General features: G+C 43.7%; 1 protein-coding gene across 1 annotated transcript; it reads right to left on the bottom strand.

Moving 5' to 3' along the window:
* Positions 1 to 447: 447 nt before the first annotated feature.
* LOC131936906 (rho GTPase-activating protein 18) lies at positions 448 to 20,283 on the bottom strand. Its single transcript, XM_059294022.1, has 14 exons — positions 20,105 to 20,283; positions 18,609 to 18,667; positions 17,820 to 18,005; positions 14,661 to 14,820; positions 12,852 to 12,952; positions 12,124 to 12,195; positions 11,356 to 11,515; positions 8,545 to 8,624; positions 8,130 to 8,324; positions 6,670 to 6,744; positions 5,557 to 5,607; positions 2,720 to 2,838; positions 1,778 to 1,866; positions 448 to 815 (listed from the first exon to the last, which is right to left on the bottom strand). Exons 1-14 carry the CDS (start codon positions 20,217 to 20,219, stop codon positions 721 to 723), a joined length of 1,557 nt encoding a protein of 518 aa, XP_059150005.1. The 5' UTR covers positions 20,220 to 20,283; the 3' UTR covers positions 448 to 720.
* Positions 20,284 to 21,390: the final 1,107 nt, after the last annotated feature.

Here is a 21,390-nt window from a genome sequence, read left to right as displayed (position 1 = left end):
TTGTGTAAATGAAATGTAAATAAGTTTTTCAGAGACTGCTGTAAGATTCTATCGAGTGGTGGGTAGATCAAACGATAAAGGTACCAGACGATTGATGAAAATTTCGTCTCTAGGTCATTTGAAATGGACACCACAGCATTCTCTAGTCCTGATTCCAGATCATTCCTGGCTAGGTCTGTGTAGTCTAGGTGTGTGAGATCGAAATACGGACATTAGTGTGGGGGCAGTGTCTTTGTGAGGGAAGGATGAAAAACACAAAGGGCTGTGTGTATGGATAGTGTTCATTTAGTGTGTGTATGTGGGGGAAGGCGAGGGTAAGGTTGTGTGGATGGTGTGCGGGTAAGATGTGTGTGGAAGGTGTGCGGGTAGTGTGTGGATGGGGTGATACAGGTACCAAAACATGAAGAGACAACCACACCTTATAAAAATGTCCCAAGCCAAATACAATTGAGTTATGATAAGCTTTTATTGCTATTACAAGTGGCTAGAGGTTTAGATGTACACACACGCACAATAAACAACCAACAAACTTTAGAGACATTCTATTTCAATAGTTACCTATTAAAATTAAATTTATCAAAGTAGTCAATATTTACTATGATGTTATAAATGAGATAATTTTAAATTACAATATTAAAATTGTTTACTGCATTGAGTTTAAATTGCAACAAGAGTTACTGCTCTTGCATCTGACCGACATTTTTTCCCGTTCCGTTAGATTTATCTCCCCTTTTTAGGCCGGATACAGAACTCAGCTTCTGGGTTGATTTTGTACACGTCAAGTACCTTGGCATGTGGGTCGATACATCTCTCAGCTGTGACAGGTGACATCATGACATTAGACAGGTGACATCATGACATTAGACAGGTGACATCATGACATTAGACAGGTGACATCATGATAGGTGACATCATGACATTAGACAGTGGACATCATGACATCAGACAGGGGACATCATGACAGGTGACATCATGATATTAGACAGGTGACATCATGACATTAGACAGGTGACATCATGACATTAGACAGGTGACATCATGACAGGTGACATCATGATATCAGACAGGTGACATCATGACATTAGACAGGTGACATCATGACATTAGACAGGTGACATTATGACATTAGACAGGTGACATCATGACATCAGACAGGTGACATCAGACAGGTGACATCATGATATCAGACAGGTGACATCATGACATCAGACAGGTGATATCATGATATCAGACAGGTGACATGACATCAGACAGGTGATATCATGATATCAGACAGGTGACATCATGACATTAGACAGGTGACATCATGACATTAGACAGGGGACATTATGTCATTAGACAGGTGTCATCATGACATTAGACAGGTGACATGACATCAGACCGTGGACATAAATACATCAGACTTTTTATAATTTTAGTAAGATGACCCATAAACAAATACCGACTATTCCCCCCCCCCCCACATACACAGACAATCCACGAATAAACAAAGACGACCATACCACAAATACAGACAACTATTCACACAAATACAGGTAACCCACACACATACAAAAAACCCACACACAAATACAACGACAGACGAATTACCACACAGAGATACCCCACACACAAACACAGACACCCCGCACACAAACACAGACACCGCACACAAACACAGACGCCCCACACGCAAACACCGACACCCCACACAAATACAGACACCCCACACGCAAACACAGACACCCCACACAAATACAGACGCCCCACACGCAAAAACACACACCCCATGACTTACCAATGTTCCCACCAACTTCATACAAATAATAAATATCTTTTTCACGGCTGGCCAATTGTTGGTTTATCGTCCTTTTGTGTATTTTGGTGCTGAAGATTGGAAAAACAACATCTGCTGACAATCTCATTAAAAGACATTTGTGTTACTGTACAATTGCAAGTTTGTCACCGTCAGATGTGGTTTTATAGCTGGAAAGGGTGTGCGGACTAAAATTTCTGCGTGAGGGGGGGGGGGGGGGGCGGACACTGTTAAAAGTATGTATTTTCTATATAAATTACATTTCGTTCGGGGGGGGGGAGGGGTGTAGACTCTCTTCGGGGGGGGGGGGGAGAGCCTGGAAGAAACACTGCAGCTACACATGTTTCAAATCTAAACAAAATGAAGTCCTTAAGTCGCATTAAAGCAAGCCACAATTTTATAGGTCTTAAACATAAAGCAGCTCCTGGACAATTTCATAGGCAGAAGAAAAGAAATTGTGCCAAAAAAAGACCAAAATTAGATGCAGAAAAAAGAAAGAAAAGAAAGAAAAAAGGTTCTAAAAAGAAAAAGACCATAAATTTTACATTAAAAAACTAGTATAAGAAAAGGACCAAAAATTTTACAGAAAAAAAAAAACCAACTTACGCCACACCAAAAATACAGGGGCCTAGCAACAAGATACAGGGACCTAGCAACAAGATACAGGGGCCTAGCAACAAGGTACAGGGACCTAGCAACAAGATACAGGGACCTAGCAACAAGATACAGGGACCTAGCAACAAGATACAGGGGCCTAGCAACAAGATACAGGGACCTAGCAACAAGATACTTAAACAAGCCATTAAGTTTTCAGAACCAGAAAATAAGGTCAACAAATATACCTACAATTTTACAGTCAGAAAATAACGTATACACCAACAAGAAGAGTACATTAAAAAATTTTTACAGAAAAAAACAACTTACGCCACACCAAAAATGTCGACAACATCGTTGGCTGTGGTGGTCGGCGTGATCTTGACTGTAGCTTCTTTTTTAGCCAGCTCTGGGGCGTGTACATCAATGCTTGCCTCTTTCAAAGCTTGCTGCAACCACATTGGGATTAGTGGGGTCACCACTGCTGCTGTCCCCACCCTCACACACTATCTGTCCCCACCCTCACATACTATCCATAACCTCACACACTGTACCCACCCTCACACACTGTCCCCACCCTCACACTGTCCCCACCCTCACACACTGTCCCCACCCTCACACTGTCCCCACCCTCACACACTGTCCCCACCCTCACACTTTGTGTCCCCACCCTCACGTTGTCCCCACCCTCACGTTGTCCCCACCCTCACACACTGTCCCCACCCTCACACACTGTCCCCACCCTCACACACTGTCCCCACCCTCACACACTGTCCCCACCCTCACACACTGTCCCCACCCTCACACACTGTCCCCACCCTCACACACTGTCCCCACCCTCACACACTGTCCCCACCCTCACACACTGTCCCCACCCTCACTCTTTGTGTCCCCACCCTCACACACTGTCCCCACCCTCACACACTGTCCCCACCCTCACTCTTTGTGTCCCCACCCTCACTCTTTGTGTCCCCACCCTCACACACTGTCCCCACCCTCACACACTGTCCCCACCCTCACACACTGTCCCCACCCTCACACACTGTCCCCACCCACACACACTGTCCCCACCCTCACACACTGTCCCCACCCTCACACTTTGTGTCCCCACCCTCACACTTTGTGTCAACACCCTCACACTGTCCCCACCCTCACAAACTGTCCCCACCCTCACTCTTTGTGTCCCCACCCTCACACTGTCCCCACCCTCACACTGTCCCCACCCTCACAAACTGTCCCCACCCTCACTCTTTGTGTCCCCACCCTCACACTTTGTGTCCCCACCCTCACACAGTCCCCACCCTCACACACTGTCTGTCCCCACCCTCACAAACTGTCCCCACCCTCACACACTGTCCCCACCCTCACACTGTCCCCACCCTCACAAACTGTCCCCACCCTCACACACTGTCCCCACCCTCACACTGTCCCCACCCTCACACTGTCCCCACCCTCACAAACTGTCCCCACCCTCACTCTTTGTGTCCCCACCCTCACACACTGTCCCCACCCTCACACACTGTCTGTCCCCACCCTCACACTGTCCCCACCCTCACAAACTGTCCCCACCCTCACACACTGTCCCCACCCTCACACACTGTCCCCACCCTCACACACTTTCCCCACCCTCACACACTGTCCCCACCCTCACAAACTGTCCCCACCCTCACAAACTGTCCCCACCCTCACACACTGTCCCCACCCTCACACACTGTCTGTCCCCACCCTCACACACTGTCCCCACCCTCACACACTGTCCCCACCCTCACACACTGTCTGTCCCCACCCTCACACACTGTCCCCACCCTCACACACTGTCCCCACCCTCACAAACTGTCCCCACCCTCACACACTGTCCCCACCCTCACACACTGTCCCCACCCTCACACACTGTCCCCACCCTCACACACTGTCCCCACCCTCACACACTGTCCCCACCCTCACACACTGTCCCCACCCCCACACTATCTGTCCCCACCCTCACACACTGTCCCCACCCTCACACTGTCCCCACCCTCACAAACTGTCCCCACCCTCACACACTGTCCCCACCCTCACACACTGTCCCCACCCTCACACACTGTCCCCACCCTCACACACTGTCCCCACCCTCACGTTGTCCCCACCCTCACACACTGTCCCCACCCTCACACACTGTCCCCACCCTCACACTATCTATCACTACCCTCACACACTGTCTTTCACCCTACATAGCACCTTCCCCCACTCTCCCAGTGGGATTTATATAATAGAAATAATTAGGAATTAAAGTCTCAAGGGTAAGATGTTACATGTAGCGCCTAGATCTATTAATTTCTCTATCCATCTTCTGCCCCAACAACATAAAAAGACGAAAGCATGGTAAAAAAAATGTAATAAAAAACGTTTTAATAACAAGCTTTTATGTAATAATGCACTAAAAGTAAAAAAAAATAAACGACACAGTACTATTTAAATAGCTATAAAGAAAAGCGTGGGTCACTTTATTATCTATTGAAGTGGTTCCAAAACTTTTTCGAGTGGCGACCCCCTTTTATATAAAGTGACCCGCGACCCCCAGTTTGGGAACCCGTGATCTATTGAATACCTTTACTAATATTTAGGAAGAGACTCACCCTTTTCTTTATAGTTATTTAAATAGTAGTGTGTCGTTTATTTTATTTTTTTCCTTTTTACTGCATTATTACATAAAAGCTTGTTATTAAAACGTTTTTTATGAAAAAAAAATGTCCGTACTTTAATTCTTTTAATTTACAATAGAGTTGCATGATCAAAAACTATTGCGCACCTAATGAACGTGATAACGCGTGTATAATTGTGCGGAATAGTTGGATAAGACTGCCTACTAATTTGGTCAAAATTTTAATTAATTCATAAAAAAATAATTAGGCATCCAATTAAGTCAAATTTAATGTCAGATTGCATTGACTTTATGTCTTGACCCATGTGCCAACTTTGAACCTTATCTGTCAGTTGGAAGTGGCCGTAATTTTGCTCAGGCGTTTCGATCTAGACAGACTAAAGACTGACTACTGAGAAAGCAAGTTAAATAAAAGCTTGTAACAACACCCACCCACACAGCCTAACACTAGAATTCCCACCCTCACCTAACCAAGGCCTGAACCTCACCACTACAATCCACACATACCCCCACCCCCACACCTTACCATAGCAGCTGTGGGTGCTGCTGGTGATGGTGCAGCCTTCTTTTTCCATGGCTGTAGTGGGATGGTCGTGAGATGGTCGTGAGATGGTTGGGGAAATAATAAGAAAGTAAAAGTTAGATGTTATGAGAAACACTTAGGATTAATCATTGAACTAACTCTAGTCTCAACATTTCATTCATCTAGCCTCACCATTTCATTCATCTAGCCCAGGGGTTCCCAACCCCGTGCCCGCGGGCGCAATGGCGCCCGCCGAACGATTCGCATGTGCCCGCCTCTCACTATTCGACAGAGGCAGAATTTTTTTCATAAACATTATTGAAAGGTTGAAGGGGATGGAAATTGAAAGTTTGAGGGGGGGGGGGGGAGAGGTGCAAATCGAAAATTTGAGAAGGGGGGGGGGGGTGCAAATCGAAAGTTTTGTACCCGGGTGACGGGAAGGGTCGCTACGCCTCTGGAAGGAGTTTGTCGATTTAAAATAGGTGGTGCCCGCCACCCTACCGATATTTTAGAATGAGCTCTAGAGTAAAAAAAGGTTGGGAACCCCTGATCTAGCCTCACAATTTCATTCATCTAGCCTCACAATTTCATTCATCTAGCCTCACTCACCATTTCATTCATCTAGCCTCACCATTTCATTCATCTAGCCTCACCATTTCATTCATCTAGCCTCACCATTTCATTCATCTAGCCTCACTCACCATTTCATTCATCTAGCCTCACCATTTCATTCATCTAGCCTCACCATTTCATTCATCTAGCCTCACCATTTCATTCATCTAGCCTCACTCACCATTTCATTCATCTAGCCTCACCATTTCATTCATCTAGCCTCACTCACCATTTCATTCATCTAGCCTCACTCACCATTTCATTCATCTAGCCTCACTCACCATTTCATTCATCTAGCCTCACTCACCATTTCATTCATCTAGCCTCACTCACCATTTCATTCATCTAGCCTCACCATTTCATCCATCTAGCCTCACCATTTCATCCATCTAGCCTCACCATTTCATCCATCTAGCCTCACTATTTCATTCATCTAGCTTCATCTAGCTAAATCGGTCAGCTTAGTTCTAAGTTTGATTGAAGATAGAATCTTGGAAAACTTACGAAAAGTGGTTTCTTCTTGCTGATAGTACCGGATATGTATTTTTGACGTAGTTGGTTTAGTATAGGAGGAGGGATCTGAAAGGTGCCACATTTATCCTAGGTAAAACTCAAGACTATAATTTACACACACAAAAAACAAACCTACAACTTACCACCAAGACAAACCTACAACTTACCACCCAGACAAACCTACAACTTACCACCCAAACAAACCTACAACTTACCACCGGATAATCTACAACTTACCACCCAAACAAACCTACAACTTACCACCCAGACAAGCCTACAACTTACCAGACAAACCTACAAATTACCACCCAAACAAACCTACAACTTACCACCCAGACAAACCTACAACTTACCACCCAGACAAACCTACAACTTACCACCCAGACAAATCTACAACTTACCACCCAGACAAACCTACAACTTACCACCCAGACAAACCTACAACTTACCACCCAGACAAACCTACAACTTACCAGACAAACCTACAACTTACCACCCAAACAAACCTAAAACTTACCACCCAGACAAACCTACAACTTACCACCCAGACAAACCTACAACTTACCACCCAGACAAACCTACAACTTACCAGACAAACCTACAACTTACCACCCAGACAAACCTACAACTTACCACCCAGACAAACCTACAACTTACCACCCAGACAAACCTACAGCTTACCACCCAGACAAACCTACAACTTACCACCCAGACAAACCTACAACTTACCACCCAGACAAACCTACAACTTACCACCCAGACAAAGCTACAGCTTACCACCCAGACAAACCTACAACATACCACCCAGACAAACCTACAACTTACCACCCAGACAAACCTACAACTTAGCACCCAGGCAAAACTACAACTTACCAGACAAACCTACAACTTACCACCCAGACAAAGCTACAGCTTACCACCCAGACAAACCTACAACTTACCACCCAGACAAACCTACAACTTACCACCCAGACAAACCTACAACTTACCAGAAAAACCTACAACTTACCACCCAGACAAACCTACAACTTACCACTCAGACAAACCTACAACTTACCACCCAGACAAACCTACAACTTACCACTCAGACAAACCTACAACTTACCACCCAAACAAACCTACAACTTACCAGAAAAACCTACAACTTACCACCCAGACAAACCTACAACTTACCACTCAGACAAACCTACAACTTACCACCCAAACAAACCTACAACTTACCACCCAGACAAACCTACAACTTACCACCCAGACAAACCTACAACTTACCACCCAGACAAACCTACAACTTACCACCCAGACAAACCTACAACTTACCACCGGATAATCTACAACTTACCACCCAAACAAACCTACAACTTACCACCCAAACAAACCTACAACTTACCACCCAGACAAAACTACAACTTACCAGACAAACCTAAAACGTATCAGACAAATTTACAACTTACCACCCACAGTTTATCACAGTAAGTAAAGTATAGCCTGGTGAAGCCAAGGTTTTCCTCTGTCCACTTCGCTTCCTGGGTGAGATCCTTCTGCTTGGGGATGAGCATAACGTTGGGGCCAAACACGACGGCCATGTTCTTGTCGTTCATCTTGGTGACTGGGCTGTAGTTTACGCTCATACTCATATAAATCAGCACCTTGTGTAAACATACTCATATAAATCAGCACCTTGTGTAAACATACTCATATAAATCATCACTTAATGTAAACATACTCATATATATCAGCACCCAATAACCTCATCCCCCCCCCCTCAAAACCACGTTCCCATTTTTCACTGTATATTCGTACCCCCCCCCCCCCTGTATCTGACAACCTTGTCGCAAGTACCATCCCCACCCCCACGAACAAACTCACCCTCAGCGTGTCCCGATGTTCTACCTGCATTGTGTTGTAAAACAAATTGAGAACCTTCAGTTGGTCCGTTAAGGGAATATCTGAAACAACAAGGTGGAAGTTCCTGAGTCCACTCAGCTCTGATGGGTACCTGACCTGTACATAGCCCCTGAGTCCACTCAGCTCTGATGGGTACCTGACCTGTACATAGTCCCTGAGTCCACCCAGCTCTGATGGGTACCTGACCTGTACATAGTCCCTGAGTCCACTCAGCTTTTACAAATATCTGACTCCATTCTAATAAAGACGGCTGAGAATATTGCTGGACACTTTGTATCTCCGCCTGGTTAAGATAAACAGATTCACCACAGCTGTCTAATAGACCTTTCGGTTTGCGAATCATCATCATTCAAATGGCCAGATCTATGGGGGTGGGGTTGGGGGGGAGGGGGGGTTCATGTGTGACAGGCAGGGTTCATGTGTGACAGGCAGGGTTCATGTGTGACAGGCAGGGTTCATGTGTGACAGGCAGGGTTCATGTGTGACAGGCAGGGTTCATGTGTGACAGGCAGGGTTCATGTGTGGCAGGGTTCATGTGTGGCAGGGTTCATGTGTGACAGGCAGGGTTCATGTGTGACAGGCAGGGTTCATGTGTGACAGGCAGGGTTCATGTGTGACAGGCAGGGTTCATTTGTGACAGGCAGGGTTCATGTGTGACAGGCAGGGTTCATGTGTGGCAGGCAGGGTTCATGTGTGACAGGCAGGGTTCATTTGTGACAGGCAGGGTTCATGTGTGACAGGCAGGGTTCATGTGTGACAGGCAGGGTTCATGTGTGGCAGGCAGGGTTCATGTGTGACAGGCAGGGTTCATGTGTGACAGGCAGGGTTCATGTGTGACAGGCAGGGTTCATGTGTGACAGGAAGGTTTCATGTGTGACAGGCAGGGTTCATGTGTGACAGGCAGGGTTCATGTGTGACAGGCAGGGTTAATGTGTGACAGGCAGGGTTAATGTGTGACAGGCAGGGTTCATGTGTGACAGGCAGGGTTCATGTGTGGCAGGGTTCATGTGTGACAGGCAGGGTTCATGTGTGACAGGCAGGGTTCATGTGTGACAGGCAGGGTTCATGTGTGGCAGGCAGGGTTCATGTGTGACAGGCAGGGTTCATGTGTGATAGGCAGGGTTCATGTGTGACAGGCAGGGTTAATGTGTGACAGGCAGGGTTAATGTGTGACAGGCAGGGTTCATGTGTGGCAGGGTTCATCTGTGACAGGCAGGGTTCATGTGTGACAGGCAGGGTTCATGTGTGACAGGCAGGGTTCATGTGTGGCAGGCAGGGTTCATGTGTGACAGGCAGGGTTCATGTGTGACAGGGTTCATCTGTGACAGGCAGGGTTCATGTGTGACAGGCAGGGTTCATGTGTGGCAGGCAGGGCTCATGTGTGGCAAGCAGGGTTCATGTGTGACAGGAAGGTTTCATGTGTGGCAGGGTTCATGTGTGGCAGGCAGGGTTCATGTGTGGCAGGCAGGGTTCATGTGTGGCAGGCTGGGTTTATGTGTGACAGACAGGGTTCATGTGTCGCAGGGTTCATAACTGACAGGCAGGGTTCATGTGTGACAGGCAGGGTTCATTTGTGACAGGCAGGGTTCATGTGTGACAGGCAGGGTTCATGTGTGACAGGCAGGGTTCATGTGTGACAGGCAGGGTTCATTTGTGACAGGCAGGGTTCATGTGTGACAGGCAGGGTTCATGTGTGACAGGCAGGGTTCATGTGTGGCAGGCAGGGTTCATGTGTGACAGGCAGGGTTCATGTGTGACAGGCAGGGTTAATGTGTGACAGGCAGGGTTAATGTGTGACAGGCAGGGTTCATGTGTGACAGGCAGGGTTCATATGTGGCAGGGTTCATATGTGGCAGGGTTCATGTGTGACAGGCAGGGTTCATGTGTGACAGGCAGGGTTCATGTGTGACAGGCAGGGTTCATGTGTGACAGGCAGGGTTCATGTGTGACAGGCAGGGTTCATGTGTGGCAGGCAGGGTTCATATGTGGCAGGCAGGGTTCATGTGTGGCAGAAGGATTCAATGTATAACTAGAAGGGTTTGTTGAAAGGGTTTATTACAGTTCGTTTCAGATACTGCTCTCACGGAGATACTTTTTTTAAACAGAAAGGGTTGGGGGGGGGGGGGAATCATTAACTTTTAAAAACATAGGCCTCAATATTTCTTACAGCTTTTAAGAACACGTTTTTACAGTAGAGCCTATATTTAGAATGGCCTGGCCAAATAGCAACTCAAATGAGGAGTTTAAAAAAAAATCACGCGTTGAAAGATAAACGCTAGTGATCAGGCCCAGGAGATGAGATGGACCCGTGCTAGGGCGGAGATCAGGGAGGCCTAACATGATGATGATGATGATGATGATGATGATGATGGTGATGATGATAAACGAGGACGACGATGATGATGATGCTGATGATGATGATGATGATGATGATGATAAACGAGGACGACGATGATGATGATGATGATGATGATGATGATGATGATGATGATGAAGATGATGATGATGATGATGATGATGATGATGATGATGATGACGACGATGATGATGATGACAATGATGATCATAATGATGTTGAGGATGAGGATGAGGATGAGGATGATTATGATTATGATGATAATGATGATGATGATGATGATGATGATGATGATGATGATGATAATGATGATGATGATGATGATAATGATGATGATGATGATGATGATGATGATGATGATGATGATGATGAAGATGATGATGACGATGATGATGCTATTTATTTAGATGACCAACCCGAGATTCTTGGGAAAAATTCTAATTTCTCGTGGCTGATCAAACTCTCGGGCAGATCTCGCAGAAAAGCTTTCAAGCCAGACGCCACTTCTTTGGGTTCATAGCTTGTCAGGTCGAAACTTCCTTTGTAGAAATTGGCTTCTGCGTCTTCTTTAAATTTCTTAGAGAAAAATGTGTTCACATGAACTAATTATGATTTTAATTAACTGTCACAATTCAGAACACAAAAGAATTACAAAAGTATGCAATATGAGGATGGTGTTCTATGGAAACGCTTAACGTTATTTAAAACAAAGCGTGTGTGTGGGGGGGGGGAGGTGGTAAGTATGCCACACTTCTGTGAAGTCCTGTGCTAGTTAGCTTATGGAACTAAATATAGTAGTCATATATAAGCTAATATATGTGTGTGTATCTGTGTATGTGTGTGAGTATGTCTGAAGAGAAGCCTAATTTACCTTTGTGTATGTGTGAAGACAAGCCTAATTTACCTGTGTATGTATGTGTGAAGAGAATTCTAATTTACCTTTGTGTGTATGTGTGAAGAGAATTCTAATTTACCTTTGTGTGTATGTGTGAAGACAAGTCTAATTTACCTTTGTGTGTATGTGTGAAGAGAAGTCTAATTTACCTGTGTATGTATGTGTGAAGAGAATTATAATTTACCTTTGTGTGTATGTGTGAAGAGAATTATAATTTACCTTTGTGTGTATGTCTGAAGACAAGGCTAACTTACCTTTGTGTGTATGTGTGAAGACAAGCCTAATTTACCTTTGTGTGTACACCAGGTATTCTAAAAATACCTTCTTTTGTCGTCCCTCTGACCTCAATGTCCTGGGCCATCTGTAAAGATAGATCAACTCGCATTAGCTCATAACGTGAGCTAAGAACTAGCATTAGCTGATAACGTGAGCTAAGAACTAGCATTAGCTCCAGCATTAGCTCCAGCATTAGCTCAACACGTGAGCTAAGAACTAGCATTAGCTCCAGCATTAGCTCCAGCATTAGCTCCAGCATTAGCTCCAGCATTAGCTCCAGCATTAGCTCAACACATGAGCTAAGAACTAGCATAAGCCAACACAAATAAGCGACTGATGTGTATGATGATGGGGGTAAGGGGGGTAAAGGGGACTGGTTTTTAGGTGCATAAAATGATGACCGCTTCACACAAAATAAAATAATCGTGTAAAAATAAAGCTCCATTTCAGACCTGGATTTCCACAGTACGGATGACGTTCAAATGCTCCATGACGTATGGATTGATGGTGTGGTCAGAACTATGTCCAGCTTACCAGATTAGATTGTACAGGTACTCGTCGAAGCTGAGTTGACTCAGGGACGCCCCACAAATGTTTAAGTAAACTTGAGAAATATTTTTTTTTTCTTGAAATGATTAGCGTGGGTCACCTACAAGAATGCCCATCTACCCACAGCTAGGGTGGCCAGGGGTCAGACTGACCTGAGCCCACCTAACCCCCGTTACGTGACCAGCCACTCACCTGCATGAAGAAAGATGGCACCGCATAATTTTTCACCGCTTTACCCTCCTTCACTTCTTTAGCCACCAAATCCTCCAGCGTGGATCCGTAGAGGGATGTATCTGATAAATAAAATCACATGGTTTAGAATAGTTAACAGTAGAGGGATGTATCTGACAAATAAAATCACAGGTCTTAGAATAGTTAACAGTAGAGGGATGTATCTGACAAATAAAATCACATGGTTTAGAATAGTTAACAGTAGAGGGAAGTATCTGACAAATAAAATCACAGGTCTTAGAATAGTTAACAGTAGAGGGAAGTATCTGACAAACAAAATCACAGGCCTTAGAATAGTTAACAGTAGAGGGATGTTTCTGACAAACAAAATCACAGGTCTTAGAATAGTTAACAGTAGAGGAATGTATCTGACAAATAAAATCACAGGTCTTAGAATAGTTAACAGTAGAGGGATGTATCTGACAAACAAAATCACAGGTCTTAGAATAGTTAACAGTAGAGGGATGTATCTGACAAATGAAATCACAGGTCTTAGAATAGTTAACAGTAGAGGGATGTATCTGACAAATACAATCACAGGTCTTAGAAAACTTTGGGAGAGGGGGGGGGGCTGAGTTGTCATTTTGTTCTAACTGTATTGTACTATAGGGGCAGTGTTTCTTCCAGACTTTTTTCTCCGAAAGGGGGGGGGGGGTACTTGAAATTTTCGGAGGGGGGGGGGGCGGTAGACTTTTTTCGGGGGGGGGGGGGGGAGGTGATACTGTTAAAAGTATTTATTTTCGGGGGCGGTAGACTTTCTTCGCCCTCCCCCCACCCCCCGAAGAGATGCCTGGAAGAAACTTAGTGTATGGGGTTGTTAATGTAGGGTTGGTAATGTAGGGTTGGTAATGTAGTGTTGGTTATGTAGGGTTAGTACTGTAGGGTTGTTACTGTATGGTTGGTTATGTAGGGTTAGTACTGTAGGGTTGTTACTGTATGGTTGGTTATGTATGGTTGGTAATATATAAATATGTTTGGATATTTCACATTCTTATTTTGGCATTTTTATTATATTCGTTGGATCGATATGTTGACACAACCCTCAAATAATGGTGACACAACCCTCAAACAATGGTGACACAACCCTCGAACCCTCAAACAATGGTGACACAACCCTCAAACTGCAGTGACGCAACCCTCAAACTGCGGGGGGGGGAGGGAATTAGGGTGAGGCTGTAGCTCTGGACACCGACATTAGGGGGGGGGGGGGGCACCAAAAGAGGGTTGAAGTAAGAAAAAAAAAAGCTCATTTGTCAGCTGCGTTAAAGAATTACAGACAGTCGAGGATAAGAAAATATACTGTCACATTTATGATTACAAACATTTATGATTATGTACATTTATGATTACATACATTTATGATTATGTAATTTATGATTACATGCATTTATGATTATGTACATTTATGATTACAAACATTTATGATTATGTACATTTATGATTACAAACATTTATGATTATGTACATTTATGATTACATACATTTATGATTACACACATTTATGATTATGTACATTTATGATTACATACATTTATGATTATGTAATTTATGATTACATGCATTTATGATTATGTACATTTATGATTACATACATTTATGATTATGTACATTTATGATTACATATATTTATGATTACATACATTTATGATTACATCATTACATACATTTATGATTACATCATTACATACATTTATGAATACATACATATATGATCACATACATTACATACATTTATGATTACATACATGTATGATTACATACATTACATACATTTGTGTTTCTTCTTCGTCCTTTTGGCTTTTTTAATTTTATGACTGTCTAGGACTGCTTTCATTGACTGGTAGGAAAGTTCTCGAACTATCTCGGCGTCTTCATTTGCCAGGTCGTGCATGTAGGTTACACCTGTGTTGTCTATGGGCGCTTCATAGGGCTGGCAGGTAGGGTTAGGGTTAGTTTGGGTAAGTGTGTGGGCTGGTTGCATAGAGATATTTTAGATGGAACTGTGGATGATTATTGAAACTGTGGATGATTATTGGAACCTGATTATTGGAACTGTGGCTGATTATTGGAACTGTGGATGATTATTGGATCCTGATTATTGGAACTGTGGATGATTATTGGAACTGTGGATGATTATTGGAACCTGATTATTGGAACTGTGGCTGATTATTGGAACTGTGGATGATTATTGGATCCTGATTATTGGAACTGTGGATGATTATTGGAACTGTGGATGATTATTGGAACTGTGGATGATTATTGGAACTGTGGATGATTATTGGAACTGTGGATGATTATTGGAACTGTGGATGATTATTGGAACCTGATTATTGGAACTGTGGATGATTATTGGATCCTGATTATTGGAACTGTGGATGATTATTGGAACTGTGGATGATTATTGGATCCTGATTATTGGAACTGTGGATGATTATTGGAACTGTGGATGATTATTGGAACTGTGGATGATTATTGGAACTGTGGATGATTATTGGAACTGTGGATGATTATTGGAACTGTGGATGATTATTGGAACCTGATTATTGGAACTGTGGATGATTATTGGATCCTGATTATTGGAACTGTGGATGATTATTGGAACTGTGGATGATTATTGGATCCTGATTATTGGAACTGTGGATGATTATTGGAACTGTGGATGATTATTGGAACTGTGGATGATTATTGGAACTGTGGATGATTATTGGAACTGTGGATGATTATTGGAACTGTGGATGATTATTGGATCCTGATTATTGGAACTGTGGATGATTATTGGAACTGTGGATGATTATTGGAACTGTGGATGATTATTGGAACTGTGGATGATTATTGGAACTGTGGATGATTATTGGAACTGTGGATGATTATTGGAACTGTGGATGATTATTGGAACTGTGATTATTGGAACTGTGGATGATTATTGGAACTGTGGATGATTTTTGGAACTGTGGATGATTATTGGATCCTGATTATTGGAACTGTGGATGATTATTAGATCCTGATTATTGGAACTGTGGATGATTATTGGATCCTGATTATTGGAACTGTGGATGATTATTGAAACTGTGGATGATTATTGGGACTGTGTATGATTATTGGAACTGTGGATGATTATTGGAACTGTGGATGATTATTGGAACTGTGGATGATTATTGGAACTGTGGATGATTATTGGAACCTGATTATTGGAACTGTGGATGATTATTGGAACTGTGGATGATTATTGGATCCTGATTATTGGAACTGTGGATGATTATTGGAACTGTGGATGATTATTGGAACTGTGATTATTGGAACTGTGGATGATTATTGGAACTGTGGATGATTATTGGAACTGTGGATGATTATTGGAACTGTGGATGATTATTGGAACTGTGGATGATTATTGGAACTGTGGATGATTATTGGAACTGTGGATGATTATTGGAACTGTGGATGATTATTGGATCCTGATTATTGGAACTGTGGATGATTATTGGAACTGTGGATGATTATTGAAACTGTGGATGATTATTGGAACTGTGGATGATTATTGGAACTGTGGATGATTATTGAAACTGTGGATGATTATTGGAACTGTGGATGATTATTGGAACTGTGGATGATTATTGGAACTGTGGATGATTATTGGGACTGTGGATGATTATTGGATCCTGATTATTGGAACTGTGGATGATTATTGGAACTGTGGATGATTATTGGATCCTGATTATTGGAACTGTGGATGATTATTGGAACTGTGGATGATTATTGGAACTGTGGATGATTATTGAAACTGTGGATGATTATTGAAACTGTGGATGATTATTGGAACTGTGGATGATTATTGGAACTGTGGATGATTATTGGAACTGTGGATGATTATTGGGACTGTGGATGATTATTGGATCCTGATTATTGGAACTGTGGATGATTATTGGAACTGTGGATGATTATTGGATCCTGATTATTGGAACTGTGGATGATTATTGGAACTGTGGATGATTATTGGAACTGTGGATGATTATTGGAACTGTGGATGATTATTGGAACTGTGGATGATTATTGGAACTGTGGATGATTATTGAAACTGTGGATGATTATTGGATCCTGATTATTGGAACTGTGGATGATTATTGGAACTGTGGATGATTATTGGAACTGTGGATGATTATTGGAACTGTGGATAATTATTGGGACTGTGGATGATTATTGGATCCTGATTATTGGAACTGTGGATGATTATTGGAACTGTGGCAGATGACATAGTTCTGGTTGTATTGTAAGAGTAAACAGAACGTGTCTACAGGTCATGTGATTGCCGCCGGCCAGATGTGTTGTTTGAACTACAATGATTAATTTAAATGTAACAAGTGTTGTGTGGGGAATAAGGGCATTACTTCACACTTTTGGGGGGAATAAGGGCATTACTTCACACTTTTGTGGGGAATAAGGGCATTACTTAACACTTTTATGGGGAATAGGGGCATTACTTAACACTTTTGTGGGGAATAGGGGCATTACTTAACACTTGTGGGGAATAGGGGCATTACTTCACACTTTTGTGTGATATAGGTGGATAACTCGCAAGAAATGTATGTAGCGTTGGGGCATTATATGAAAGTTCAGGGGCATTTTGGCATTACATCAAATGTCTGGGGCATTGGGGCATAACTTACATCAAATGTCTAGGGCATTTGGGCATAACTTACATCAAATGTCTAGGGCATTTGGGCATAACTTACATCAAATGTCTAGGGCATTGGGGCATAACTTACATCAAATGTCTAGGGCATTTGGGCATAACTTACATCAAATGTCTAGGGCATTGGGACATAACTTACATCAAATGTCTAGGGCATTGGGGCATTATATAGAGAAAATGTGTTTGACACACTTGCAGACAATGTATGGGGGAGTTATGTGTGGCATAGGGGGCTAACTTACAGGCAATGTCTCTGGAAGTTTGGCGTATCTGGCACAAGGCACCCAGCAGACGTTCGAGTTGAGGCACCATGGCTTGACCTTGGCCTTCAGGAACGAGGCGATGCTCTCCGTCTTGCCATGTCCGAACAGACCGACCGGACGTTGCTGACCGCTCCAATACTTCAAGGTTTTTGCTCCCTCCAATGGCTGGTAAGATCAGGTCAAGGATGTCAGTTAACCCTAACCTTAACTTTATCTTATCTTGGTTAGGATAAAATCTCCAAGAAAACCATTTTAAGACAAAATCAAATTTTGAAAATTTAATTTAGTAGCCTACTTTGTTTAAATGCGATCTATTTATTATCTTCACCCTAACCCAGAGGCGTAGCTGGGGGGGGGGGGGTGCGGAACGCACCGGGTGACACCAAAGCAAAAATTAGCAAAATATATAGAGAAAAATGATAATTCCCCTTAATTAAGTGATTAATGTGTTAAATAGTGCTTTAAGAGGTGCAAATCGAAAGTTTGATGGGGGGGGGTGCAAATCGAAAGTTTGAGGGGGGGAGGGGTGCAAATCGAAAGTTTGTCCCCGGGAAGGGTCGCTACGCCTCTGGGGGGGGGGGGGGTGACACCATTAAGTGACGCACCGGGTGACACCCGATCTCGCTACGCCACTGTCCTAACCTTGTACTAACTATAGCTAACCACAGCCCTGACCATACCCCTAATCCTAACCATATTCATTAGCCAATCTCTGACCCTAATACACATGCAAACCCTACACAAACAAAACTTTGTTTTTAAATTTACCTGTGAATCGATCGACGACTGATCGATGATCGATTGCCGGTAGAAGTCTTGCGATTGGCCTGAGGAAGAAATACACGGAACTACTAACACAACCACAAACATATTTACAACGTTTACAATGTTTACCATGTTTACCATATTTATCATATTTACTATGTAACAAGACTTTAATTTGTGTGTCGTATAGCCCATAACAAAACATTAATCCCAAGATTAGTTGTAATCTTCTTTATAATCCTAACCTCAAACCTAGCCATAATCCTAGCCCTAAGGGTTAAAATATTTTCAGCCAACTACAGCCACACGAGTTAACCTTTAGTACCAGATTAAAGGTACACTTAAAGTTTAATTTATAATTTTAATGTGAAAGAAGCAAAAAAGTATCGTATCGTCGTTTCCTTTTATCGGTATCGCAGTGTAAGATTCAATTATGTGTCTAGACCTTGGTAATGTATGGTTGGGGTCACTTAGCACGTGATATTTTCGGGGGGGGGGGGGGGCGGACACTAGTAAAAGTATATGTTTACTATATAAATTCCATCTCGTTCGGGGGGGGGGGGGGGCGAAGAGATGCCTGGAAGAAAGTCTGAACAAAGCGCCTCTCCTCAATACCCTCGCATTTTTTTTTATCAATCTTAGCATCTCCCTTAACACCCCCACCCCCGCACAAATCATGACAAACAAAGCGCCCCCTCCGTACTTCATCCAACAAAGCGTCATCCGTTGTGTTAGATTGTATGTGATTTTTATGTAATTTGTAAAATGCTGGATAGTCCACTTTCCGGGTATCGAATACGTAATCAATCCTCAAGAGCGGATAATTTCATTACCCTTTAGGTGAGGGGGGGGATACATTGATAATGGGAATGATTGGGAGTAATAGACCAGGAAATTAGATCTATGCCTTAAACTTCTAGACTACACCACGTTTATAGCTGAAGAACATAGATCTACATACAACATGACACTAACAACTGTTTCATCTAACTATTAATGCGGTGTATCGGTACAGTGATATCCGCACGGCCGTCATTAAATCGATTGTAAATCACAGATAGTACTACTATGTCTAGATCCTTATGCCAACTAGCATAATCCCTGGCCTAGATCTTAAGTCCTAAACTGCTCCGGGACGGCGTGGTCGAATAGTAGAGCGATTGGCTACTAACCCGAAGGTCACAAGTTCGAACCTGTGACTGAACGACTCCTTGAGTTCACCCAGCTCTGATGGGTATCTGACTGGAAAGCCCTGACTCACCTGAGTTCACCCAGCTCTGATGGGTACCTGACTTACATTGGGGAATGGCATAGTGTTCAACACGCTAACCCTTCATAGGTAGAGGTCAAGAAACATAAGAAATCTACTTCCTCTCCCCAATGGGGAGCTAGATTTAGATCTAGATCTAGGTTTAAAGAGGAACTTTACTTTTAAACTATTCCGTGATATTTCAGGATTGCCGATCGAGGCGGGAAGAGGGATGGGTGGGGGCACGTACCGTTCTCGTCCCTGGGACTGTAGGAACTGACACCCCACGTCTTTGATGCCAGAGTATTGGCCCCAGAGGCCACCTGCCGGAGCGAGTTTGGCCCCAGTCGAGTAAGTAGCACCATGATGTGCTGGCTGATGTTTGCTTGACAAAGACAACACGCGATGGCGGCGAGTTGGCAGCACAAAAACAATGACGTCAACAGCTATTTTGATGACGATCATGGCAATCTCCCTTGCGCAGACTGACAGTATATCACAAAGTATAAAAATCAGTGGCTGGGGTTATAGGTTTAGCATTTTAGGGATATAAACTATAGATTCACTTTTATCACCACGTTAGTGTATGAGACAAGAACTTCAGGATAATTAACGCGAAAGTCTCGAGTTCGAATCCGGGTTCAAATCAGTAGAACTTCCCTGAGCCCTCCCAGCTCTTACGGGTACCGAACTAATGCTAGGACGAAAAAAGTCGGTTGGCCTAGTGCCGACCACACTATCCTTTCATATGCCGAAATCATAGAAACAGCTAAACTTCACTTGCCCCATCTGGTTAAAAAAGGGAACTTTACTTAAGGACATATTGTTCCCATAAAACATATAATTGGCGAAAATGACGAGTACAGGTTTATCTGAGTCAAGTTTGACACCTCAGGGTTAACCCCCCCCCCCCCCCCCCAAGGTATCATCCAATTCTGAGATCAATAGCCCGGGATTTCCTCGGATCTTTTCTTTTTCTGTCCACAAGTCGCCTGGCTGGCTGTCCCGTCTCTCCACCCACGTGTGGCTGTTGCCGGGGGTTCGACCCCCACCCACGTGTGGCTGTTGCCGGGGTTCGACCCCCACCCACGTGTGGCTGTTGCCGGGGTTCGACCCCCACCCACGTGTGGCTGTTGCCGGGGGTTCGACCCCCACCCACGTGTGGCTGTTGCCGGGGGTTCGACCCCCACCCACGTGTGGCTGTTGCCGGGGGTTCGACCCCCACCCACGCGTGGTTAAGTTCCCGAGAGTTCGACCCCCACCCACCCACCCCTCCAAACTAATAAACCAGATGATCGCCCAGAGAACTGGACTAATCCACCAGATGGACATTAACAGAACAAACACTAGACAGCCATTTCAAATGAACTGACAAACTGAAGAAACAAAAGTGGATTTTTTTAATGTTCAAAACTCCATGTGAATTAACTACTACAGGAGTTGTTCAACCATCCATTGGATGAACCATACATGTGTCATGTGACTTGCACTATTAACCTAGCTTCAACAATGCAACATATACCTAGCATTACATGC

The sequence above is a fragment of the Physella acuta genome, unplaced genomic scaffold, assembly GCF_028476545.2.
Source record: "Physella acuta isolate Inbredline_101_S28 unplaced genomic scaffold, ASM2847654v3 ptg000195l, whole genome shotgun sequence".
In the NCBI taxonomy this organism is placed as follows: domain Eukaryota; kingdom Metazoa; phylum Mollusca; class Gastropoda; family Physidae; genus Physella; species Physella acuta.
The sequence above is the reverse complement of the archived record's forward strand: the minus strand, read 5'-3'. Positions and strand labels throughout refer to the sequence as shown.